Raw genomic sequence first — 22,379 nt, forward strand, 5'->3', positions numbered from 1 at the left:
CCAAAGGTCGCGAGATGGAAACCCGATTTCAGTTTTTTAAATATGAATTGTTTTCTTTCACAAATTACATGTAAAATTATTTGCTGCCAGTATCGCCCTGGTAGATACCATCATTCACAATCGAAACTTTGATTAAAATGGCTTTAACAGTGTTTGACTACTAGCTCTGAATAGCCAGGTTCTTCCCAACCTTCCTCCTCCCATGAATTACGTAAAACAAGATTCAAAAAAGACAACACTGAAAAAAAATCGTGGATGGAGACTTACGATTATGACACACATAATACTTTGTATCGAAAACCATTAATCATATTTTTCTTGAATGGGCATTATCTGTGGCAAAGGCTTCCCTTGCGGTGGTATTTGACTTAACAATAGACGAATACGTCAACATTAATCTGAACGCAACCGTTAGTAGTGGGAACACTGTGTTTATTCTATCAGTATTTTCTTGATTGGGCATTATCTGTGGCAAAGGCTTCGCTTGCGGTGGTATTTGACTTAACACTAGACGAATACGTCAACATTAATCTGAACGCAACCATTAGTAGTAGGAACAGTAATCAGTAGGGATAAGTGGAAAAGTCTTAGCATGGATAGCTAGTTATTTATATAAAAGACCTCAACAAGTAAAATTACTCAATCAAGTCAGCGATTCAAAATATAGCGACTTTTCAATACCCCAAGGCACGGTTTTGGGACCATTGTTATTTATTATATATGTCAATGATATATTCAATATTTCCAAATATGGAGACATTGTCTCTTACGCTGACGATACAGTCCTACTACTTAAAGCAAACACCTGGTCAGAACTAAATAACATGGCAAATACAGATATCAATGAACTAAAATTATGGTTTGATGAAAACCTGTTGACTTTAAACTCTAAAAAAACTTATTATTTACCATTTTTCATTAAAAAACAAGAAACACCTAAAGAAATAAACATAATTATCCACTCTGTGAAAAATACAGAAAACCACAAATGCAATATGTTATGCACAAACATAGAAAGCAAGACCGATATTAAGTACCTAGGCATAACAATAGACCAGCGTTTAAAATGGTCCCCACATATAAATATTCTGAACAACAGAATAAGGAAACTAACATATATATTTAGATGTTTAAGAGATATTTTAAACGAAAAATTACTTAGAACCACATACTTCGCTTTCTGTCAATCAATTATACAATACGGCATTATAGGCTGGGGCGGTACATATAAAAATCAAACTCAAACAATTTACATATCACAAAAACTAATAATAAAAACCATATTAAAAAAACCCTATTCATATTCGTCCGAACTTTTATTCAAACAATTTAAGGTCAGAAAATTAAGTGCATTATACTTCTACCACGCAACATTACAAATTTATAAAAACTATATTCAAAATAAAATTGCACCCTTTAAAAATAACAGAAATCTTAGACAAACGTCAATACTTCCTACTCCTAAATGTAAAAAAACAATAGGACAGTTCAACCATGAATATCTCGGAGTTAAATTTTTTAACTCATTACCAGAAAAAATTAGAAACATGAATGCAAATATAAACGAATTCAAAAGCCACCTTAAAAAGTATTCCGAACAGTTGAACTGAATCGTACCAAATATAAACAAATATAACAACACCCCCATACACACAAGCCCTGCTTATTTATGGGGGTACATCGAATACTTATATTATGTAATTAATAACCTACTATATTGTGTAATTATATTATGTAATTGCTATATTATGTAATTCGTGTATCTTTTTTTACTAATAAAAAAAACTAAAAAAAAAAAAAAAAAAAATTTAAAATGCAAAATGGAAAATACCCATTTTGCATTTCCATTTGGAATGGATTTATTTGAAATAAAGCACATCTCTGATGCAGTGTATGTAAAAAAAAAAAAAAAACACTGTGTTTATTCTATCAGTATTTTCTTGAATGGGCATTCGCTATGGCAAAGGCTTCCCTTGCGGTGGTATTTGACTTAACAATAGACGAATACGTCAACATTAATCTGAACGCAACCGTTAGTAGTGGGAACACTGTGTTTATTCGATCAATATTTTCTTAAATGGGCATTCTCTGTGACAAAGGCTTCCCTTGCGATGGTATTTGACTTAACAATAGACGAATACGTCAACATTCATCTGAACGCAACCGCTAGTAGTGGGAACACTGTGTTTATTCTAACAGTATTTTGATGGAAAGTGTTCGTGGAGTTACATGTTGAGTGGGGTTCGTGGTCAACTTTCGTTATAAATCAATTTTATGGAAGAAAAAAATACTACAACCAATAATAATTGGTAGTGAAGTAATTAATGAAAAAACTTTTCGTATCGTAGGTACTGTTGAGAAAACACCGTTCTCAGGTTTGTTTGCAGCACGTTCTAGAGTGTAAGATACTCTCATTATCGCCCTGGTGTAAGACCACCGTTCAGAATTGAAACGTTGCATGAATTGGCTTCTTGCGTTTTTGGTGACCAGATCTTAATATCCAGGTACTTCCAATACTTCTATTTATTCCTTATCCCCATCTCTATCCATCTGGCTCCAGATAATGGAGAGCAGTTGGGACTCTTAGTTGGTATTCAAATAAAAATCAAAACAGCCCGACAATGTTTACTGCCCTTGCCCTTGGAGTGATCAATAGCTAATTTCAAAACCTTGTAATATTTAAAAAAAACTATTTTTTTAATTATTAATAGCAAAGTCGGGAACAACATTTAAGGGTTAACTAATTTAGTTCCAGAAAAAAACCGATTCTTACCTAATTACTTTCATTGATGAAGTTAGTAACGTTTTACCTAAATGGGAGTACATGGTACTAATAGTATATAGACATTTTTTCAATTCTCATTTTCTCGTGATCACTCGTTTCATAATTGTTTCGTTTACTTTAAATTCCTTATATCGTGGCCCTTCGTAGACAAGAGAATTAATTAATTGGGTCCAATCGTTTCATTTCTCCATTTTCTTAGAACGTTCCCGTATCTACTAACTCGATTACGTTGTGTTTAGCACTGTTAAATCTTAAAAAGGAAAACGTTTCATTCCTCTTTAGAATAACGTTGGCAAATTTCAGTATTCTTGTTAGTGATGAAAGAAATTTTACTTTAAGACATAATATTTTTTTCAACAAAAACCAACATTACAATACCTAGAAATCAAGAAATAAAACCCAATATGCTAGAAAATCTCAAACTTCAAGTAAGTACGTATATAGTTTTTTCTACCCAAGATATTAATTTATAACATTTTTGTTAAATATTCGGGATCGCTGGCCACGCTTAATACGTTACATTTTTTAATAAAACTTTTTAATTCGTCTTAATTACTATAAAAGGCAACTATCTGCAATTTTTAATTACGTAACACAAAAATTCGCCTTCGTTGTATGGGATGACAACCATTTCCAGACAATTTCTAATAATCTTTGTCAACGGCGTTTTTATATGTTGGTATTCCCAATAGTACAGGCGGGGTAGAAAACGCGTTAGTACCATTTAATTCATGAATATTAGGTAGGCACTATTTTGGCGAAACACTAGAAATAAAATTAAATTAAATTAGGATATTATAGCAAGTTTTTTTAAACTTAAAAAAAATGAATATAAAAAAACCTAACCCAACCTATACTAACTTAACCTAACCTAACCTAACCTACAATAACCTAAACTAACATAACCTAACCTAACATAACCTAACTTATAATAACCTAACCCAATCTATCATTACCTTATCTAACCTAACCTAACCTATATTAACCTAAAATAACAAATATTAACCTAAACTTACCTAACCTAACCTTACCTTAACTAAACTATACTAACCTAACCTAACCTAACCTGAACTAACCTAACCAATACTAACCTAAACTTACCTAATCTAAACTAACCTGATCAAATCTATACTAACCTAACCTATACTTACCTAACATAACCTATACTAACCTAAGCTAACCAAACTTTATCTAAACCTAACCTAACCTAAACTAACCTTTACTAACCTAACTTATACTAACCTATACTTACCTATACTAACCTAACCTATACTAACCTTACCCATACTAACCTAACCTATACTAACCTAACCTATAATAACATTTTTGTTTATTATTTTTATTTAAAAAACATGCAATACCTTTATTTAATTTTATTATATTCCGAGTCCCGCCAAAATAGTACCTCCAATTTACATAGAGTAAATGGTAATAATATCTCTTCTAGCTACTCGTATAGTATGAACACCAAAATAAGAAAATGTTATCAACAGAAATTATTTTGGCTGTCATCCCAGTACAGTCGCCTATTACGAAAGCGAATGTTCATTTTACGTAATTAAAAATAAGAATTCTAAAATTATAAATTTCCCAAATGCTGTTAGTTTCCTGTTATAGTAATTAAAGTATTTTTTTAGTGATATTAAAAAACCATTAAAAATTGCGTGGCCAGCAATCCAGAATAATACCCTGTTTTGTAAATAAACATTGCAGAATCATGAATAGACTGACTATATTTAAAAACTTTTTACTACCATCATCGTCATACTAACATTTGTGTCGTGATGGAGGACTTGGCCAGCCCAGGAATTGAACTCAAGATTTTGAATTACAAAACTTTGCCGAAAGCATTTATTGTTTGATATTTAAAAATAGTTTAATATATGTCCATGTCAATTGAATATTTTATATTTTGAGACACCTGATATTAAGAAAATACTTATAAAAATACGATCCAAAATTCTATTTTGGAACATTAAGATTCAAAGATTGCAAAAATCCCAGATTTAGAGATTACAGAATAATAACACACAACAATACACCGCAAAAAATAATCTGTAATACAAAGCGTAAACCGTTGTCTTTGAGGATCAGATAAAAACAACTTTAAATTAAATCGTAGTTTTTTGTATAACGCAAAAACTATTTTTTCTCGGAAAACTCGGATTACTCATTGATTGAATTATATATTTTATTAATGTTAAATATAGAGCTTTTTAATGTTTTTTTTTTTTTTTTTAAATCTTTGAGACCATATTTTTATTCTAGCCAGGTTATGTCCTTAAAAACACCAAAATAATAATTTTGATCATTTCGTTTGAGATCAAAGAAAATTACAATTATTTAGCTATTACTTCCACTATTAGGTATTAGTTTTTTTTTATTTTGCAGTAGACCTCGTGTCCAAAATGGGGTTTTAATTCAAAAATCAAAACCAAAATTACTCTTATTTAATAAATAAAATCATAAAACCTAAATAGGCAGTCAAATACCTATATACTTCAAAAACCATACATAGAAATAATACAATTTATCCAAGAAAACGTGACTATCTTAAAAAATATATTTTTTTAAACTTTTTTTTTGCATTTTTTTTTTTTTTTAATTCAATTAAAATCAAATTTAATCATATAATTATTAAGTTCTTCAAGTATTTTTTTGGTTTTTGTTATTGTTACAGCTGTTTCGGCTTTCAAGGTTTGACAGTTTGAAAATGGCCTTGAAAGCCGAAACAGCTGTAACAATAACAATAACAGCTGTAATAATTATATTATTATATTTGATTTTAATGAAATTTAAAAAAAATTACATTTAGTTCTACGAATTAAACACAAAAATAATAAATATTTCTTTTGGCAGGTACGTTGGTACCATATTTTTGCTTATTCTGATTAGACAGCTCAGAAGATCCACGCTCATGCGAACTCTGGTGAGATAAAAAAGCAGTATCCAACATGGCCACCAACTTAAACCGGAAACGGTACGTACAAAAAAATTACGGACAGATGAAATGCCAAACAGTAAAGTTAAAACAGGACTTTGTACGCTCAGTCTACTAAACATTTTTAACATGATCATTTTATTTTTATTATAATTGCAGAACCAAACAAAACATAATTACATAGAGGACGATAGTTACAAAGTTATACAAGTCAATCCCTGAAATCCAGGCGAACGGTAGCTGACATAACATTTCTCCGTAAAATAATACACAACGAAATAGACTGCTCAGAACTTCTATCCCAAATAAATTTTAACACCCCATCTAAAAGAACTCGACACACCAACCTTTTTTACACAACTAGTAATAATACAAACGCTGCAGCCAATTCCCCTATTTCTCGCATCCTTCAAACATTCAACTCAATTCAAACAAGCACAAGTACCGATATATTCTTTGATTCTCTCCCTCTATTTAAGAAAAACTTTTTTAGCACACTGAATTCTCCAACATAACACATACAACCACACACAGACACACATGCACACGTACACACACACAAACACTCACACACACCTCTCTCCTTCCCCAGGACACTAATTAACTTAACTTAAAATTGTAACTTAACGGTAAAATGTATAATATACCTCCTATGAATATATGTCAGCGACATGTCATTGGTACCAATTATTGTACTAACTTTTATAACTTTGTAACTATTGTCATCCATGTAATTATGTTTGTTTCTGCAATAAACAAAAAATAAAAATAAAAATAAAATAAAATACAGTCATTGGTTCCAATGACATGTCGCTGACATATGTGGTATATTATACATTTTACTTAAGTTAATTAAATTTAATTTAGTCAGTATGCTAGGGAAAGAGAGAGGTGTATGTGGGTTGTGTGTATACGTGTGCATGAGTGTATGTATGTGTCATGTGTGCGAATTCATGAAACGTATGTATCATAAAAAAATATGTCAAGATAATATTTCCGAAGTTTTTATCATTTATTATACTAAGTGGTCAACCGACATGCAAATTAACAATAACGCAACATTTCAACGCCATTGCATATATTATTACATTGAATTGCGCAATCAATAATGTTCTGCATTACTCAACTATTTCTCTTTAATTTTCATGCAAAGCATTGTTGAAAAACATTACTTCCAGTTTATTTTTTTGGATAGCAACACTGTGTCCTTATTTTTAAACCCACGTTAAGTTAAATTGTTCGGGCAACTGACGAGTTAACTAGCTAATCATTTTTAAAAACTTTAATCTAATTATTTCCAAACGTATAATGTGCATGTATTGATAAAACCGAAAATAATATACACAAGTAGATAAATATGAAATCAGGTAGACATAATTTACCTACCTACCTTCTATTATACATACATTTTCATGCATACATTTTCTTAAAAACTTTCTAAATTCCATATCAATTTGACACTTATCTTTAAAAAAATATTTCATCCTTCGGATGCATCCAATTTCTAGGCGTAACATTTATTTAATCTAGGTTGCCTTTATTCGCTATTTAAAACTCCCCCCGGACTCCTTATTATCTCCCCCCATCTCGAAAAGGTTTATTTGGATTGCGATCTTCTTTTGTTTTTCAGACCATCTTAATTCCGAAAAAAAAGCAAGTGCGTAAAAAGTTTTTTGGTGCGCAAATGAACGGAAAACATTTTAAAGTCTTGAATTTCACAATTTTTTAAAGCTTCATTTTTTCCCGGAATCCAAATACTTGTATAAATAAGTCAAAAATACTTTTGATTTAAACGGTAATCGAGCTCATCGTTTCAGGGTTGTAGCTACTTTTCTTCTTTAACGGTCCTCCAAGTTATAAACCAAATCCACGTTTAAATTTACTGTATTTGTAAATTTAAACGTGGATTTACTGTACTGGTATTGATACCCCCCTACAGTACATAACAAATATCGACATTAAAAGAGAAAATGGTATTGATACCCGCCTACAGTACGTATCAACTATCAACTATAACAAATATCGACATTAAAAGAGAAAACATAGGTACATGGTAATAATAAACATCAAAGTAAGTTGCAGATTGTTAAATTATTGCCGGGGCTATTGAGACCTCTTCAAGTTCAAGGTGGGGTAAGGCAAAGATTGTGCTGTTATTAAGAAAAGGTTCTATCTTTTGTTCTAAAATAAAAAGAGTTTGCTAGTAGCAATCATATAATATATATTTAAACCAAAACATATTATGTATTAGTAGTCGACATTTGCAAAAATAAATATGAAACAATCATCATACCTGTGGACCCGACGTAAAGCTGAGCTAATATAAAAAACTACGTAGAAAGTACGTGGAACAACTCGGATGAGCAGAAGACAGGAGCAAGATCTATTGTACGTCATGACCCTGGATCCATTCATAGCATCCCGAAGCTGATTCATTTAAAGGCGAGCTTGCTCCTTAAAGCTAGGGTAGCCGCCAACGTGCTGGTAGATGGGACACGTCAAGGCCTTTTCCATCGAGGGGGCCCACAAATAAGGCATTTGCGTGAATGACTCAGTTTTGGGGAGCATTTACGTGATTATTAAATAAGTACTCCATTATCTCTAGCGGCAGATGGCTTTCGATTAGCAAGGGATAAAACTCCCGGTGTCACTCAGCACACTTTAAATTAAAAACGAAAAGAAAGTACTCATTTTGAAAACTCAAAATATCACGATGGTACGCGGCACAATCATCCTTAACAACAAGGATTGCCCGAAAGTTAAAAAGCAAGTCAATAACTTTGATTATGTGACATAATCGAATCATCGTCGCACCCCAAACAGCGAGAATTCAAGAAGTCCCGTCCCTGGCTTAAATGGTGCCAAAATTCACGAAAAAATGTTGCCCATCATATTCAAGTTTGTGAATTTATTCCTTCACTAGCCAGGTAAAGTCAGGAAAAATAATTATTTTCAACAATAGGAATTATTTTTGTGACAATACCAACAGAACTGAATTTATTTCGTAATTTATTTTGGACTGGGGATTGAATGAAATAGTTTGTTTTGGACGAATTAACAAAGAATATCTCTAGAAGTCTCGTGTATTTATTTTATTTTTATTTTATCAAATACACAGTTTTCCATCGATTTTATCATTTAAAATTTATCGCGAATAAACGTACAATGAATATCGTAGACGATTAAAATATGTAAGTATTAAGTTGTTCATCATGAGGTAATAAGACAAGTTTAATAGATGGAAATGGAAATCGACAAAAAAATATATTTCTATTTTAATTTTTTAATTTAATATATTTTATTCGAGTAGCGCCCTTTGTGGCAGCTGGACGCGTCATGCCGTCTCCAACCGTTTTGTGTTTTTTTAGTATTTTCAAGGGAAACGAGGCAACATCCCTTTGAAGTTATTTTAAAAATCAGTGAATCAACATTTTAAATTAACTTACCAATTAGTAATCAGAATTTAATAGTAATGTGACTAGAGTGCAGTGTTTCAAAAATGAATAATCGAAAATTGTGCTAAAAATATTCTAAATTCGCTGAAGTTGAACTTGGGACGAGAATCGGTAACTGTAGGTACGCCAGATGTTTTCAATGTTATTCTTGGAAACTCTGAAAGCCCTAACAAGTGCCCAAGGTGATTTATTATCCCTTCCGCCGCCTTTTATTTCGGAACAATGCACCACTAACATAATCACCAGAAACAAGTGCACAAGGATATGGACTTTCCGAACGTCACAGCGGTGCTGCCAAGGTTTGTTATCTATGTGAGGATACTGTGACAGCGCTTAATTAGCAGCAGACACATACCTGGACGGATGACGAACCTCGTGCTGGCACTGTTGGTGGGACGGTGCACTCTTTTGCTGCAGTAGCTGGTCCAGTTTCCTCACCACCTGGGATTCTTGCTGCAGAGTCTCCATCCTCTACCTTCGTCGAATGTCACAGCGGTGCTGCCAAGGTCTGGACTCCATGAGAGGATATTGTGTCAGCGCTCTATTAGCAGCAGACACATACCTGGAAGGATGACGAACCTCGTGCTGGCACTGTTGGTGGACGCGGTGGACTCTCTCGCTGCAGCAGCTGGTCCAGTTTCCTCACCACCTAGGATTCTTGCAGCAGATTCTCTATCTCCGTGTCACCTGTTTCTGTACTTCATTTTATTTAACTTAATTTCAATTTGTAAGATTTATATATATTTTTTTGTAATATCTGCATTAACTGTACAGCGCCCCTGAGGTGATATTTCACAAAAGCGGCGCTATAAAAATCATCCAATAAATAAATAAATAAATAAATAAATAAATAATTAGTATAGCATAGCTGAATATTCGATTTACAGCTTGAATTTCCGATTTAACTCAAGATTTCTGAGCATTTTTACGTAAATTTAGTCGCTGTGTGGAGAGCAGTTAACAATTTGTGCGGAACAAGGGGATTTAATTAAATTAAATTCATAATTGCTTGTGATTATAATCTGCCGAACTGGACCAGCCAAGATGACATCGGATCTGAAACGAACGAAGTTGAATTACAGTGCGCTAAATCCAGTGAAATTCGTGCTATGTCTATATTCCTAGGACTAACTCAATCAAACAATGTGTCTAATTCTAATAATCGAATGTTAGATTTAGTGTTTTCAAGTGATTCAAAAATAGTGGTTGAGAAATCTGATGAATTATTATTGCCTCTAGATAAAGACCATCCACCATTAGATATTATCATAACAAATATGTCTGGAAGATCTCCAAACCTAACTATCACATCGTATAATTTCTCCAAAGCCGAATACCATAATATTATTGAGTACCTTACCTCGGTAGATTGGTCATTTTTAGACAGCAAAAATAATTTAAATAATCAATTAGAACAATTTTACTCAATTTTAAATACCTCGATAGAGCGCTTTGTTCCTAGGGTCAACTTCACACCATCTAACTATCCCAAATGGTTTACGAGGGAATCAAAAAAATGTATTAATTATAAAAAACATATCCATAGAATATATAAACATACCAGAAATCCTAATGATTGCATAACTTTTACTAAATTACGTAAGCAGTGTAAATAATTATCAATAAAATGCTATAGTGATTATGTAAGCCTAATAGAAAAAGAGGTACACCGAAATGTTAAAAAATTATGGAGTTTTTCTAAAAGTCAACCAAAAAATGATTGTGGATTTCCCAATAACATGTACTTAAAAGAAAAATGTGCCGACAGTATCGAAGGTATAGTTAATCTCTTTGCTGATTCATTTAAAAGTGTTTACGACACAGATATTCGTGTCAATACGATTCTCGATATTTCAGTGGAAGAGGTATTAAATCTAAGCCAATGTTTCATCAAAAAAAAATCTATGGAAAAAGTCATAAAAGAATTAGATAGCAATAAATCTGCTGGACCGGATGGTATTCCTCCAATATTTTTCAAAACCTCTGTTAGTAGTCTGATATATCCTATTCATAAACTCTTTAACAATTCTTTAAGTTCTGGTTCTTTTCCAGCTCAGTGGAAAAAGAGTTATTTAACCCCTATTCATAAAAAAGGAGATAAAAGCGATATATCAAACTATAGACCAATTTGTATAATGTCTGCTTTACCGAAAGTTTTTGAGAAATTAGTCTTAGATATCATTGTAAAACCTATCAACAACATTATTGTTCCTAACCAACATGGCTTCATCACAGGTCGCTCTACCTTAAGTAATTTAATGATTTTTGAAAATTACATATCTGAATCTCTGGGTCTCAAACAACAAGTGGACAGTATATACACTGACTTTAGTAAAGCTTTTGATAAGGTTTGACATCACATACTTATTTATAAACTTCGATTGTTGGGCATCAAAGGTAAATTATTGAGTTGGATTTTTAGTTATCTTAGCCATAGGGTGCTTAGTGTAAAGATTAATTCTGTACAGTCTTATATATTTGAAGCCACAAGTGGGGTTCCTCAAGGGTCCCACCTCGGCCCAATATTTTTCTTATTATTCATCAATGACATTGTTGACGAATTTAATGATGTAGAAGTTCTGCTATTTGCTGACGACTTAAAAATATATAAAAGAATACGAAATGTATACGATTGTCAAATTTTACAGAGTAATTTAGAACAAATTTATCAATGGTGCGAACAAAATGCTTTATTTTTGAACATTCAGAAATGTCAAGTAATACGATTTTCCAAAACCCGTTATAATATAATACATGAATATACATTAAATAATATTAAATTAATACCAGTATCACATATTCGTGACTTGGGTGTAATATTCGATGAAAACTTGTCATTCATTGAACACATCAACTATATAACTAATAAGGCTTTAAAGATGCTTGGCTTCCTTTGCAGAACTTTAACTGATTTTAAGTCCATAGATTGTATGAGAACCCTCTATATTTCATTAGTCAATTGGAGTATAATTAACCTATTTGGTCTCCTTTATATTAAGTTCATTCCAATAATATAGAAAGAGTTAAGCACAAATTTCTTAAGTACGTAAATTTTAAGTTCGAAATTCATATTGATTACATTTATTATGTCAGTTTGATGAATCAAATGCATCTAATAACACTGTCTGACAGGAGAATTATTTCAGACCTGGTTGTGTTACACAGAGTCATTAACAACTTGATTTATAGTCCTGCCATCCTTGCCAATATTAAACTACATGTGCCGACTAGGAATACAAGACAAAATATAACATTCTTCTATAATACATACTCGACCAACTATCAGACACACTCACTGACAATAGGATGCATGATCTGGGCAATAAGTATGGGGGTGCTATTGATTTATTTATTGACTCCATATATAGAATTTAGCATAATCTACACCAACACTTTGTTGAATCCTACAAATTAGAGTAGCGTTGGTAAATTAGTTTTAATGATTTTTCTTATATGTAGTGTTGTTTTAATTTCTTTTTTACTTTATGTTACTCTTACGTTCTACTAATATTGCTTCATATTTTTTTATATTTTCTCATCATACTTGTAATCACAATTTTACAAGTGTGTATTTTGTACCTTCTTTAAAATGGATTACATCTATTTACTGTAAATATCTCCTGTATAATACATATTCTCCTATGTACACTGCTACATGTATCACTTCTATGTTAAAACCTTTTTAGGCGTATATATTTATAAATAAATAAATAAATAAAATATATCGTCGTATTTCCAGTGATTTTAAATTGATTTTTTAAACTGAATACTCAACAAATTATAAAAATCATGGCGTGATTGATAACTTGGTTTTCTGATTTTTTTATTTACGCAGTGTCGAGGCAGACCAAAATTAATAAAATAAAGTTCAACCATAAAGCGAGAATTGTGTGGCGATTTTTTGCCTAGTCTGACTGTTTCTTCTTTGTCTCGGTTTTTGCCCCGATTCCTACCCTTGGGAATTAGATTCTGGTTACTGGTTAGAATGGTCAGATACCACTGGTTAGGTACCACGACCATGGTAACACGGACTGCCTAATGTATAGGGATGAAATAACTACATAAAATAGTGTGAAATAAAACGAAATAACTATGATAAGATTAAAAAAATCAATTAATTGTATTAAGAATTGTAAAGTTCTCGGTTTCGACAATATTGCTGCTGAATATTTTAAAGGAGTTCTGTAAGCCGTATAATTAACACGTGGTTTTGCAATATTTTTAACCGATGTTTAAAGGATGGTTACGCGCCTTTAAATTGGAGAAGGGCTGTGATCATATCGTTATAAAAGGTAATGGGTCACGTATGGAATGTAAGAACCATAGGCCTATTAGCTTACTAAGTTCAGTTGGCAAGCTGTTTGGTAGAATTTTAATCGAAAGGGTAAGAAAGGAAACAAAGGATAAAATATGGGATGTGCGAGGTTCTTTTATGAGTGGAAGGGGGTGCCTGGGCCAGATCTTCTCATGACGTATGCTCACTGAGAAGTTTCTGGCAAAAAAACAGAAACTTTTCTGTGCCTTTGTAGATATACAAATAGCATATGACCGAGGCGACAGGAAAAAGCCATGGAAGGTGTTGTCCAAGTATGAAGTGAAAATGAATCTTACACAGGCAATTGTGTATCTGTATGAAGGAAGTGTTGCATGTGTCGGGTGAACGGTGGTTTGATGGGTTGGTTTGATATACCAAAAGTGTAAAACAAGGCTGCGTAATGTTACCATGGTTATTCAATCCTTACATGGATAATTGTATGCAAGACTTGAAAGAAGAGGGATTGATGCGGTGCATCTCACAGTATATAAGTAACCATAATAACGTTTCTCGTAGGAGTTAGTGGAGAAAACTCTTAACAGATAGAGTCAAGAAAATAATAAAATGTTTTACAAATGTATTAAACAGCGCCGTTTTCGTGAAAAGGCATCTGAAAATAAGGAAGTTGAGTGAAAAATATTTTGACTTATAAAAAATATGTTCATGTGGATCAAAAAATATCGATTCTAAATGTATAAATATATTTCTATATTATTATTCTTAGAATTAGTTAAACGTTCTTGAAAAAGCATTCAATAGCAATAGACTGTATACGCTCCACGATTGGTCGAAAGAATTCTGACGTCACATGTGTCGTGACTTGTACGTACAACGGATCACCTATGGTGCATCTCTTTCTATTACATGAGAGATGGTCGGTTTAGATGAGAGAGGTGTATAGGCCAAAGGTTTATTTGGGTTTGTCAAATATATGTACGTATTTGTTGTTATTATTATATAAAATGGATTTCTAAAGATACATATTCGTATAGTGCTTTATAATAATATGTTGTTTATTGCATAACTTAGAAGTTTTTATTATTATACATGTCACATAGCATGTGATACACTTCAGGCCGCCGGCCGCCCAGAAAAGTCTCACAGTGAACTGGGCTGTAAGCCGTTATTTTACTTTTGGTCTTTACTTTTCTGCGCGGTGGTCCTGAATTCGCGCGGGGAACGTCAACAAGTAGCGACGGCAATACCGTACAAGTACCGTACCGGGCGGGAAAAGCAAATATTCTAACTTAAAATATTAATTTAACTATGAAATCTTAATCAATTTTCTTTTTTTTAATAACATCAATTCTAATAGACGGTTAACATTGGTAAAAAAATTACTGGAATTCCTTGTTGAAGAATTAAAAAATTTTCCATACAAAATGATTAAGCGACGTGGTTTTCACAGTTCGAATGACGTCACACCACACCCCGCCTCTTACCGCTCGGATTCCGCTCGTTTTGGCGGGCTTAGTAAAATTTAAACTTTGAGAATTAATTTAGTTATGAAAACAAACTTTAAAAAAAAAAAATACCAGTATTTAAGTTTGAATGCGAACATTGATAAAAAAAAATTAAAAAAATGGACTCAACTTCCTTATTCGCGTCATCATTTTAATGCATCCTCACCAACTTCATACCGAGTCTTACATGGCCGTTTTCTATTTTGAAGTAGGTATTCCAAGGGCCGACCTCGACACGAGGCAAAAGGACACAGATCGTTTGGCCATATGTTTTAATTTACCCCTATTACGGTCAATGGACTCGCAGGGCCCGCACTAATGTGAGTATCGCCGGTCCACCTGAGAGCCGAATGGTCCCATTAGTCTCTCTAGGTCATCATTAGGCCGAGTGTAAAGTGCTGCTTACAATCATAAAGATGCTACACGCTTTACAACGGCCAACTTAACAGGGGATTAATTATAACAGCGAATTTATTCATTACTAGTTGTAACAACTTGGTACTCTAGTTTCAACAGTCTCCAATGTTTTCACACAAGAGATCTTTTAGTGATTTATTTTGGGGGTATTATGCCTTGCTAATATGTTGCGCTACATCCTTCTTTATTCAAACGTTTAGAGCCAAGACAGCACTACAGTGTCCATCATGATGATAGAGATCTGTTTCTTATTGCAGTTAGTATAAATTAACAATACTAACATATTAATAATACTTACTTATTTCAGTTAGTATAAATTTAGCTTTTATTTAATTGATTTGAAAGTGTACATATTTCATGACATAGGTATCATATTATTAGATTTGCTATAAATAATTGTAATATTCACAGAAAACGGTATGGTGTCAATACATTAAAACAATTCGGTTCAATGCTACCATACCACATAACGGAATTATACTGATAGCTGAAATCAGTTGTGCTGTGGCGAATTTTTTGATCGCAAAAAACTGAAAAAATTAAAAACCAATTTTCGGGAATTTTTCGTAGCTTCAAGCCATACCCACAAATACGAGTAGATGTTTTGTTTTATGATTAACATTATGTTTATTTGTTGTAATTACATATTTATTGAACGATTAAAGAAGTTGAAAACGCATTTGAACATTATTTAGTAAATTGTAACATATGATTATCCATTTTTTTATTGAATGAATAGTTAATACATATCAACGAACAAGTCCTGCTAAGCCAATTGAATTAGCTTGTCAATAGGTGCTTAAAGTTAAGATACATATACATTTTAAAAGTTGTAATTAACATCTTATATCTACAGAATCAACATTTTTTCATACATATTAAAGTTAAAAAAATACAGTGTGTGGCAAGCCTACGCACGACGGAAGTGAAACTTTTAAACAAATGAACGTTTAACTAGATTCAAAATATTGACATATTTATAAGTAGCATGTGATAAAAAAAATTAAAAGTTATAAAAATATGGGATTCGAACCCGGGTCCTGCATAATGAGTGTCGAACGCTCTGCCTCTAGATCGCGAGGAGAGGTATCTCGCGCGACGAGAACCGCGTATACAACGTGTACTCCTCTTTTTCGTTTTCGTTTTCAAACACGGCAAATGAATAATATCACATAACGTCTCGTTAACGCTTTATATAGGGTCGAATCGAAGATATATCCGCAGTGTGAAGTCAAATCTGTCGTTTTTAAAAATATTTCCGTGTGTTTGTCCGCTTTGGAAAAGATCTATCGTGTTTTAACAGTCTCATACCCGTATGGAGTCTGAATTTGAAAAACATTTCTAAATTTTGAAAAACTCACTTACGGCTGTGTTTTTTACTAAAAAAACTTGTCACGCACGTATGCGAGGGTAATTAGTCGCGTTATCAGCCTTGATTAGTAATTTTAATGATTCAAAATAAAAATAATTAATCAAAATACCAAGCGACTCTACCGGCTCGATTTGTAAGCTATATTTCGACCAAAATATCATATTAGTCAAAATATCTAAAAGTCGCAGCACGAGAGCATTTTATCACTTTTCCTCGTATTAAAAAAATCACAAAAAGAAAAAAAAAATAGTTAAAGCTGGGATCGAACCTCGGTTCTTCACGACGACAGTCGTGCGCTCTTCCTCTAGACCGCGAAGCTGAGTTTGGAGAGGTATATAATATTAGCTAGGCTCCTATAGCGAAATGATCACGGTTTTTCGTGACGGTCATGAGTCGGGTTTACTCCGGTCCTCAAAATTGCATGACGCGCGTAAAGAAGTTTCACTTCAAAAATTCCCGATAGCCAATTTTTCACCATACATTTAACCTTATTCATAGACTTACATTGCTTAATAGTGTCAGGTAATAAATGAAATATCTTCGGTAGGTTGTATTTAAACGTTCTCTGTCCGTACTTATTATTAAATTTCGGAACTATCAACCCGTCATTGCGCGTGAATCTAGTGCTGTATTTATGTTCTAATTTCTCTTTATGCTGCGGGGTAAATATATGCTGAATTGTAATTTTTGCCATTATAGCCTTAACAAGTAAAATTTTGGCACTCAGAAATAGCAACGATGTATTATGTCTTTGTTTGAAAATATTAGGGACGACTATTAATTTTATAATAGCGTTTTGTACAACTTGGACTTGTTTCAGATTGGTTTTAGTAGTATTTCCCCATATTGTTAATCCATATCTTATAATAGATTCAACCATTGACATAAATTATTTTTAGTGTTTCAATTGATAGGAAAAAAATTTATGTGTACATTCTGCCAGCAATTGATCTCAATCTTTTACAGTTTTTTTAATATGTTTGTCCCGTTTGAAAAAACAATCTACTGTAACACCAAGATAAACATATTCTGTAACTTATTTTAAGCTTTCACATTTACAATTAGTTGGGATATTTTTATGGATGCAATTAAAATTATGAGAAATAATATTGGGATTAAATTGAAATTTGGCATTAAGTGATCTCACATGCATTACTTCGGTTTTTTTAGCATTTATTAATAGTTGCATCATGTGACCATTTATAAAGTTGATTAACGTCAATTTGCAAGAGTTCAATTGCAATTTTTAGATCTTTATGTGATATGACCAATGCCGTATCATCTGCGAATACAAAATGTTTAGCAAAAAAGAAAAGTTTTTTTATTATAGTTACATAAATTATATATAGTGTAGGAACAATATATAGTTTGTATAATATGGAACCTCGTAGAACTCCTGCAGATACATTTTTTGTTTTACTTAAAGTAATATTTATTTTCGTACATATTTTTAAGATAATCTGTAAATAAATCTAACACACCTCCTCTTATTCCATTTTTTTCTAGAGTTTCTAGTAGTTTTTTAGAGTAAATTTTGTCAAAAGCTTTAGAGTTATCGATAAATAAAACAATAACTTGTAATTTATTATTTAATTGATTATTTATGTAAATGGATAAATCTTGCAGTAGTTTTTCACTATTTTTTTTCTTTGGACACCATATTGATTTGGATCTATGATAGCGAATTTTTCAATGTAATTATTTAATTTATTTGATAAAAAATTTTCGAGATTTTTTTCTAATGCAGGTAGTATTTTAATAGGCCTATAATTTCCCAGTTCAATGTGTTTTCCACCTTTGAATATTGGTCTAGTAATGCTACAATTAATTTTTTGTGGAATTTTTGCTTGCTTTATTATCTTATTGATTAAATCAGTGATTATTGGCCCAAGAGTTTTTATATTTCTTTTTAAATCAAACATTCGTATATTGTCAATACCTGTGCTTTTGTAATTTTTCATAAGTCAGTATTTTTATCAAAAACAATGAGGTACTAAAAACAATTCAGCGCACATAAAAAAAAATCTTACTGTTTCCTTTCAAAACCAACCCAAAGGTAGGTTCGTCGTATAAATTTATTTTGTTTGTATTCTCACGCTTTCTTCTCTTTTATTTCAGCAAAAATTACGTGATGGGCTGGGAGCGAATATCACAGTACGAGATAAGAATGACCTTGGTCATAAAGGACTTCGGGAAGAACGACCTCGGGACCTACATGTGCGTGGCCGCCAACACTGCGGGGAGAGCAGACGGGACCATAAGACTTTATGGTAAGTTTAACCCAAATACATACAGATTTTCTAACTTATCTATGAAAGGCAAAAACTAAAAACAGTTTTATTTTAAAACCACACTCAATTATGAGAGCTTCTAAAGCGATTTTTTATTGTTTTCAATACCGCACAATAGTCCAAATTGCTCACAACTGACTGCAGCCGATATTATGACATCTCATATATGGAACACCTGAGAAAAATATTTTGGATTTAAAAAAAAGTATTCTTATAGATCAACAAACGCTGTTTGGTTGACAAGACTTATTCTGTTGATTCTGACGTCAGAAGTCACGAATCGCATTTCATTCTGGTTTTGAATTATGAATTTGTAGGTATTTAAAAGATTTCATTGTCGTTTTTCCACAGTGTCGACGGAATTATAACGTCATTTATTGCCAATAATAATTTATATTTTAGAAAATTAATGGTAGTTAATGGGTTAGTGGTAGTATATTTTAAATGGGGCAATTTTGAGGTTAGTGTCAAAATTGGTTGAGCGGCATTATAAAACAATGAAATTTATATGGTAATCTACGTATATAATACGTAAGCGATATTTTCATGGTAGATTATAATAATTCTAACAAAATAAAAGGTTGGAAAAATTTCAAAAAAAACATTAAGGGGAATTCTGGAAAACATCATAAATTTTAAAAGAAAATATGCAGTTGCCACACCAAGGTGTAATCAAATTTATAAGTACAGTAATGTTAAATTTGTAGCACCCATTTATTAGATTACCTAAATTTAACTATCATATGTAATTACATCAAAATAATCCCCGCAACTAAATCAGTTGACCTAAGTGATAAAGGAGCATTTTTCTTTTTGGTTTTAGAAGACTGTTTAGTATTTTTTTGAAGACTGAAATTGACAGAAGCCGTCACGAATGTATTTTTGCACTTTGGTAAAGTACAATAACTGTAGTGAAGAGATGCTGTTATTTTACATAGTGTTCAACAATATTAATAGCAGTTAAATATAAGAATAAATAACGTCTTGACTGTCGACTCGTCACGCAAAATACAGTGTCTGTTGAAATAAAACGTAAGGTTTTCGTGACTGGTGACGTCACATAGACAAACCGCAGATTAGGTGTGTTTTCGGGAGGAATTTTTCGGGTTAGAAAAAATTAATCATCATCTTTATTGCTTATTTCCGAAAATATTTTAATAGTCACCATCGATTATTTGTCAACGTGCCCCGGTTAAATCGTAATTGTTCTTTATTAATTTTTGTAGAATATTTTACATTTCTAAGTACAATTTAGTAATTTTGGCCTCACTGGGTGGCTTACCCGTACTGAGGCCTTCATTTTATAATACAAAAAACATTCATAATACATTTTAATAAAATATGTATAATGTTGGTGAAGAAAAAAAACTTTTGATTAAGATAAATTTAAACTTAAAATATAGATTTAAAATTAAAGTAAAATAAAATAAAATTTAAACTATAGAAATAAAAAAAATTCCGTAATAATAATGAGTCCATTATTAATAAACAAAAAATATTATCTTATAGCCAATCTTAAATATGTTCCCTTTCAAGGACCGTTCTGTTTCCTCCCACAACTCTTCATTAATTCTTAGCCACGCCCCCACCCCTACCACAACACATTGAATTCTTCCACTGTTTTGTAATTGTCAAGTCATATATGTTTGCCCTGGGGAAGGAACGGTTATTCCGAAACCGGTCGGCGTTAATAAAATATATTAGTGGTTCTAAAAGTAATATTGTTTCATTTAAAAAGACATAAAGTTAAGATCGGTAAATTTATAGTATATGTTGTGTGTTTGTGAGTGATGTGTATTTTATACTGGTTTTGTGTGCAACGTGTAGGTTTTATGATTTTATGTTATGAAATTTTAGTAATATTGATTAAAATGTCTTCACGTTAAACCACAATTAAACAGTTTTTCAACAGGATCAACATGTTCAATTACAATGTAAATTTAGTATTATTACTAATTATAAATATTCATAATGTTGTTGCTACTTATTAGATATTCAGATTATTATTATTGGCACACAGTCTAAAATAACACTACATCTACAAGCTAATAAATAAAAAATATTGATTGATAGTAATGATTAGTATGGAGTATTTCTACTGATGAGCCATGTTTTCAGCATATATCTGAATCTATTTGGGAATTAAGAATTTTTTATGTTACTTTGTAACATGTCAACATTTTGGGCACCTTGTATAGTAGGGTTTGCTCTCCATATTTATTATTGTATTTTGGAACAAGCATACCTTCATTTTTTATATTTTTTTTATATTCAAAGTCAGATATATGCTGAATCAATATTTTCATATTTATATTAAGATATTTAAGTTTCAATATAACAATGAAATGTTACGTCTCTGTGAAAAAATATTTTTTAAACTTGTAATTTAACCGTAGAATTTTCCTGCAATCAGTTTAAACTGATTGCAGGAAATTTAAGTTTGATTTTAATAGTGTGTTTTAAGTGGTTACTCCATAGCGTAGAGTTGATTCTGTGAATGATAGCTAAATGATTTTAATAGTGTGTTGTAAGTGGTTACTCCATAGCGTAGAGTTGATTCTGTGAATGATAGCTAAATGATTTTAATAGTTTGTTGTAAGTGGTTACTCCATAGCGTAGAGTTGATTCTGTGAATGATAGCTAAATGATTTTAATAGTGTGTTGTAAGTGGTTACTCCATAGCGTAGAGTTGATTCTGTGAATGATAGCTAAATGATTTTAATAGTGTGTTGTAAGTGGTTACTCCATAGCGTAGAGTTGATTCTGTGAATGATAGCTAAATGATTTTAATAGTGTGTTGTAAGTGGTTACTCCATAGCGTAGAGTTGATTCTGTGAATGATAGCTAAATGATTTTAATAGTTTGTTGTAAGTGGTTACTCCATAGCGTAGAGTTGATTCTGTGAATGATAGCTAAATGATTTTAATAGTGTGTTGTAAGTGGTTACTCCATAGCGTAGAGTTGATTCTGTGAATGATAGCTAAATGATTTTTTTTTAATATTCGCAGGAACGAAACACTTCAGTTAATATAATCTACCCACAATCGCTCTCAGTGTTTTACAAATATTACTTATTTGAATGTCCCATTTAAAATGGCAATCAACAGTCCCTCCTCCCAAATAACCGTATTCATTTACCATCTCCATTTTTGATTGCATTTGCAGGGCTGCAAAATGTTTTGATGAATGCATGTAAAGTTGTGAGATATAATTTCAGGTGTAATCGCTACTGAAACATGTGGAGATCGTATGTGCATCAATTTGCTCTTTTGGGTATTTATGATTAGGCCTGCGTTATGTGACCATTTTATTATGGACGTAATGTCTTGTTGCATACATT

At 32.0% G+C, this 22,379-nt stretch overlaps 1 protein-coding gene across 2 annotated transcripts in view; it reads left to right on the forward strand.

Annotated features, from left to right (window-relative positions):
• The window catches only part of LOC149425787 (lachesin-like), a 1,060,028-nt gene that overhangs the window by 994,961 nt on the left and 42,688 nt on the right, over positions 1-22,379 (forward strand). For both annotated transcript variants that reach the window (XM_089644888.1, XM_089644879.1), the window contains one exon: positions 18,867-19,018. In XM_089644888.1, coding sequence (XP_089501014.1) covers positions 18,867-19,018 — 152 coding nt within the window. The remainder of the gene's footprint in view (positions 1-18,866; positions 19,019-22,379) is intronic.

Source organism: Hesperophylax consimilis, chromosome 2 (genome assembly GCF_061612785.1).
Source record: "Hesperophylax consimilis isolate HC1 chromosome 2, BYU_Hcon_1.0, whole genome shotgun sequence".
NCBI classification, from domain to species: Eukaryota; Metazoa; Arthropoda; class Insecta; order Trichoptera; family Limnephilidae; genus Hesperophylax; species Hesperophylax consimilis.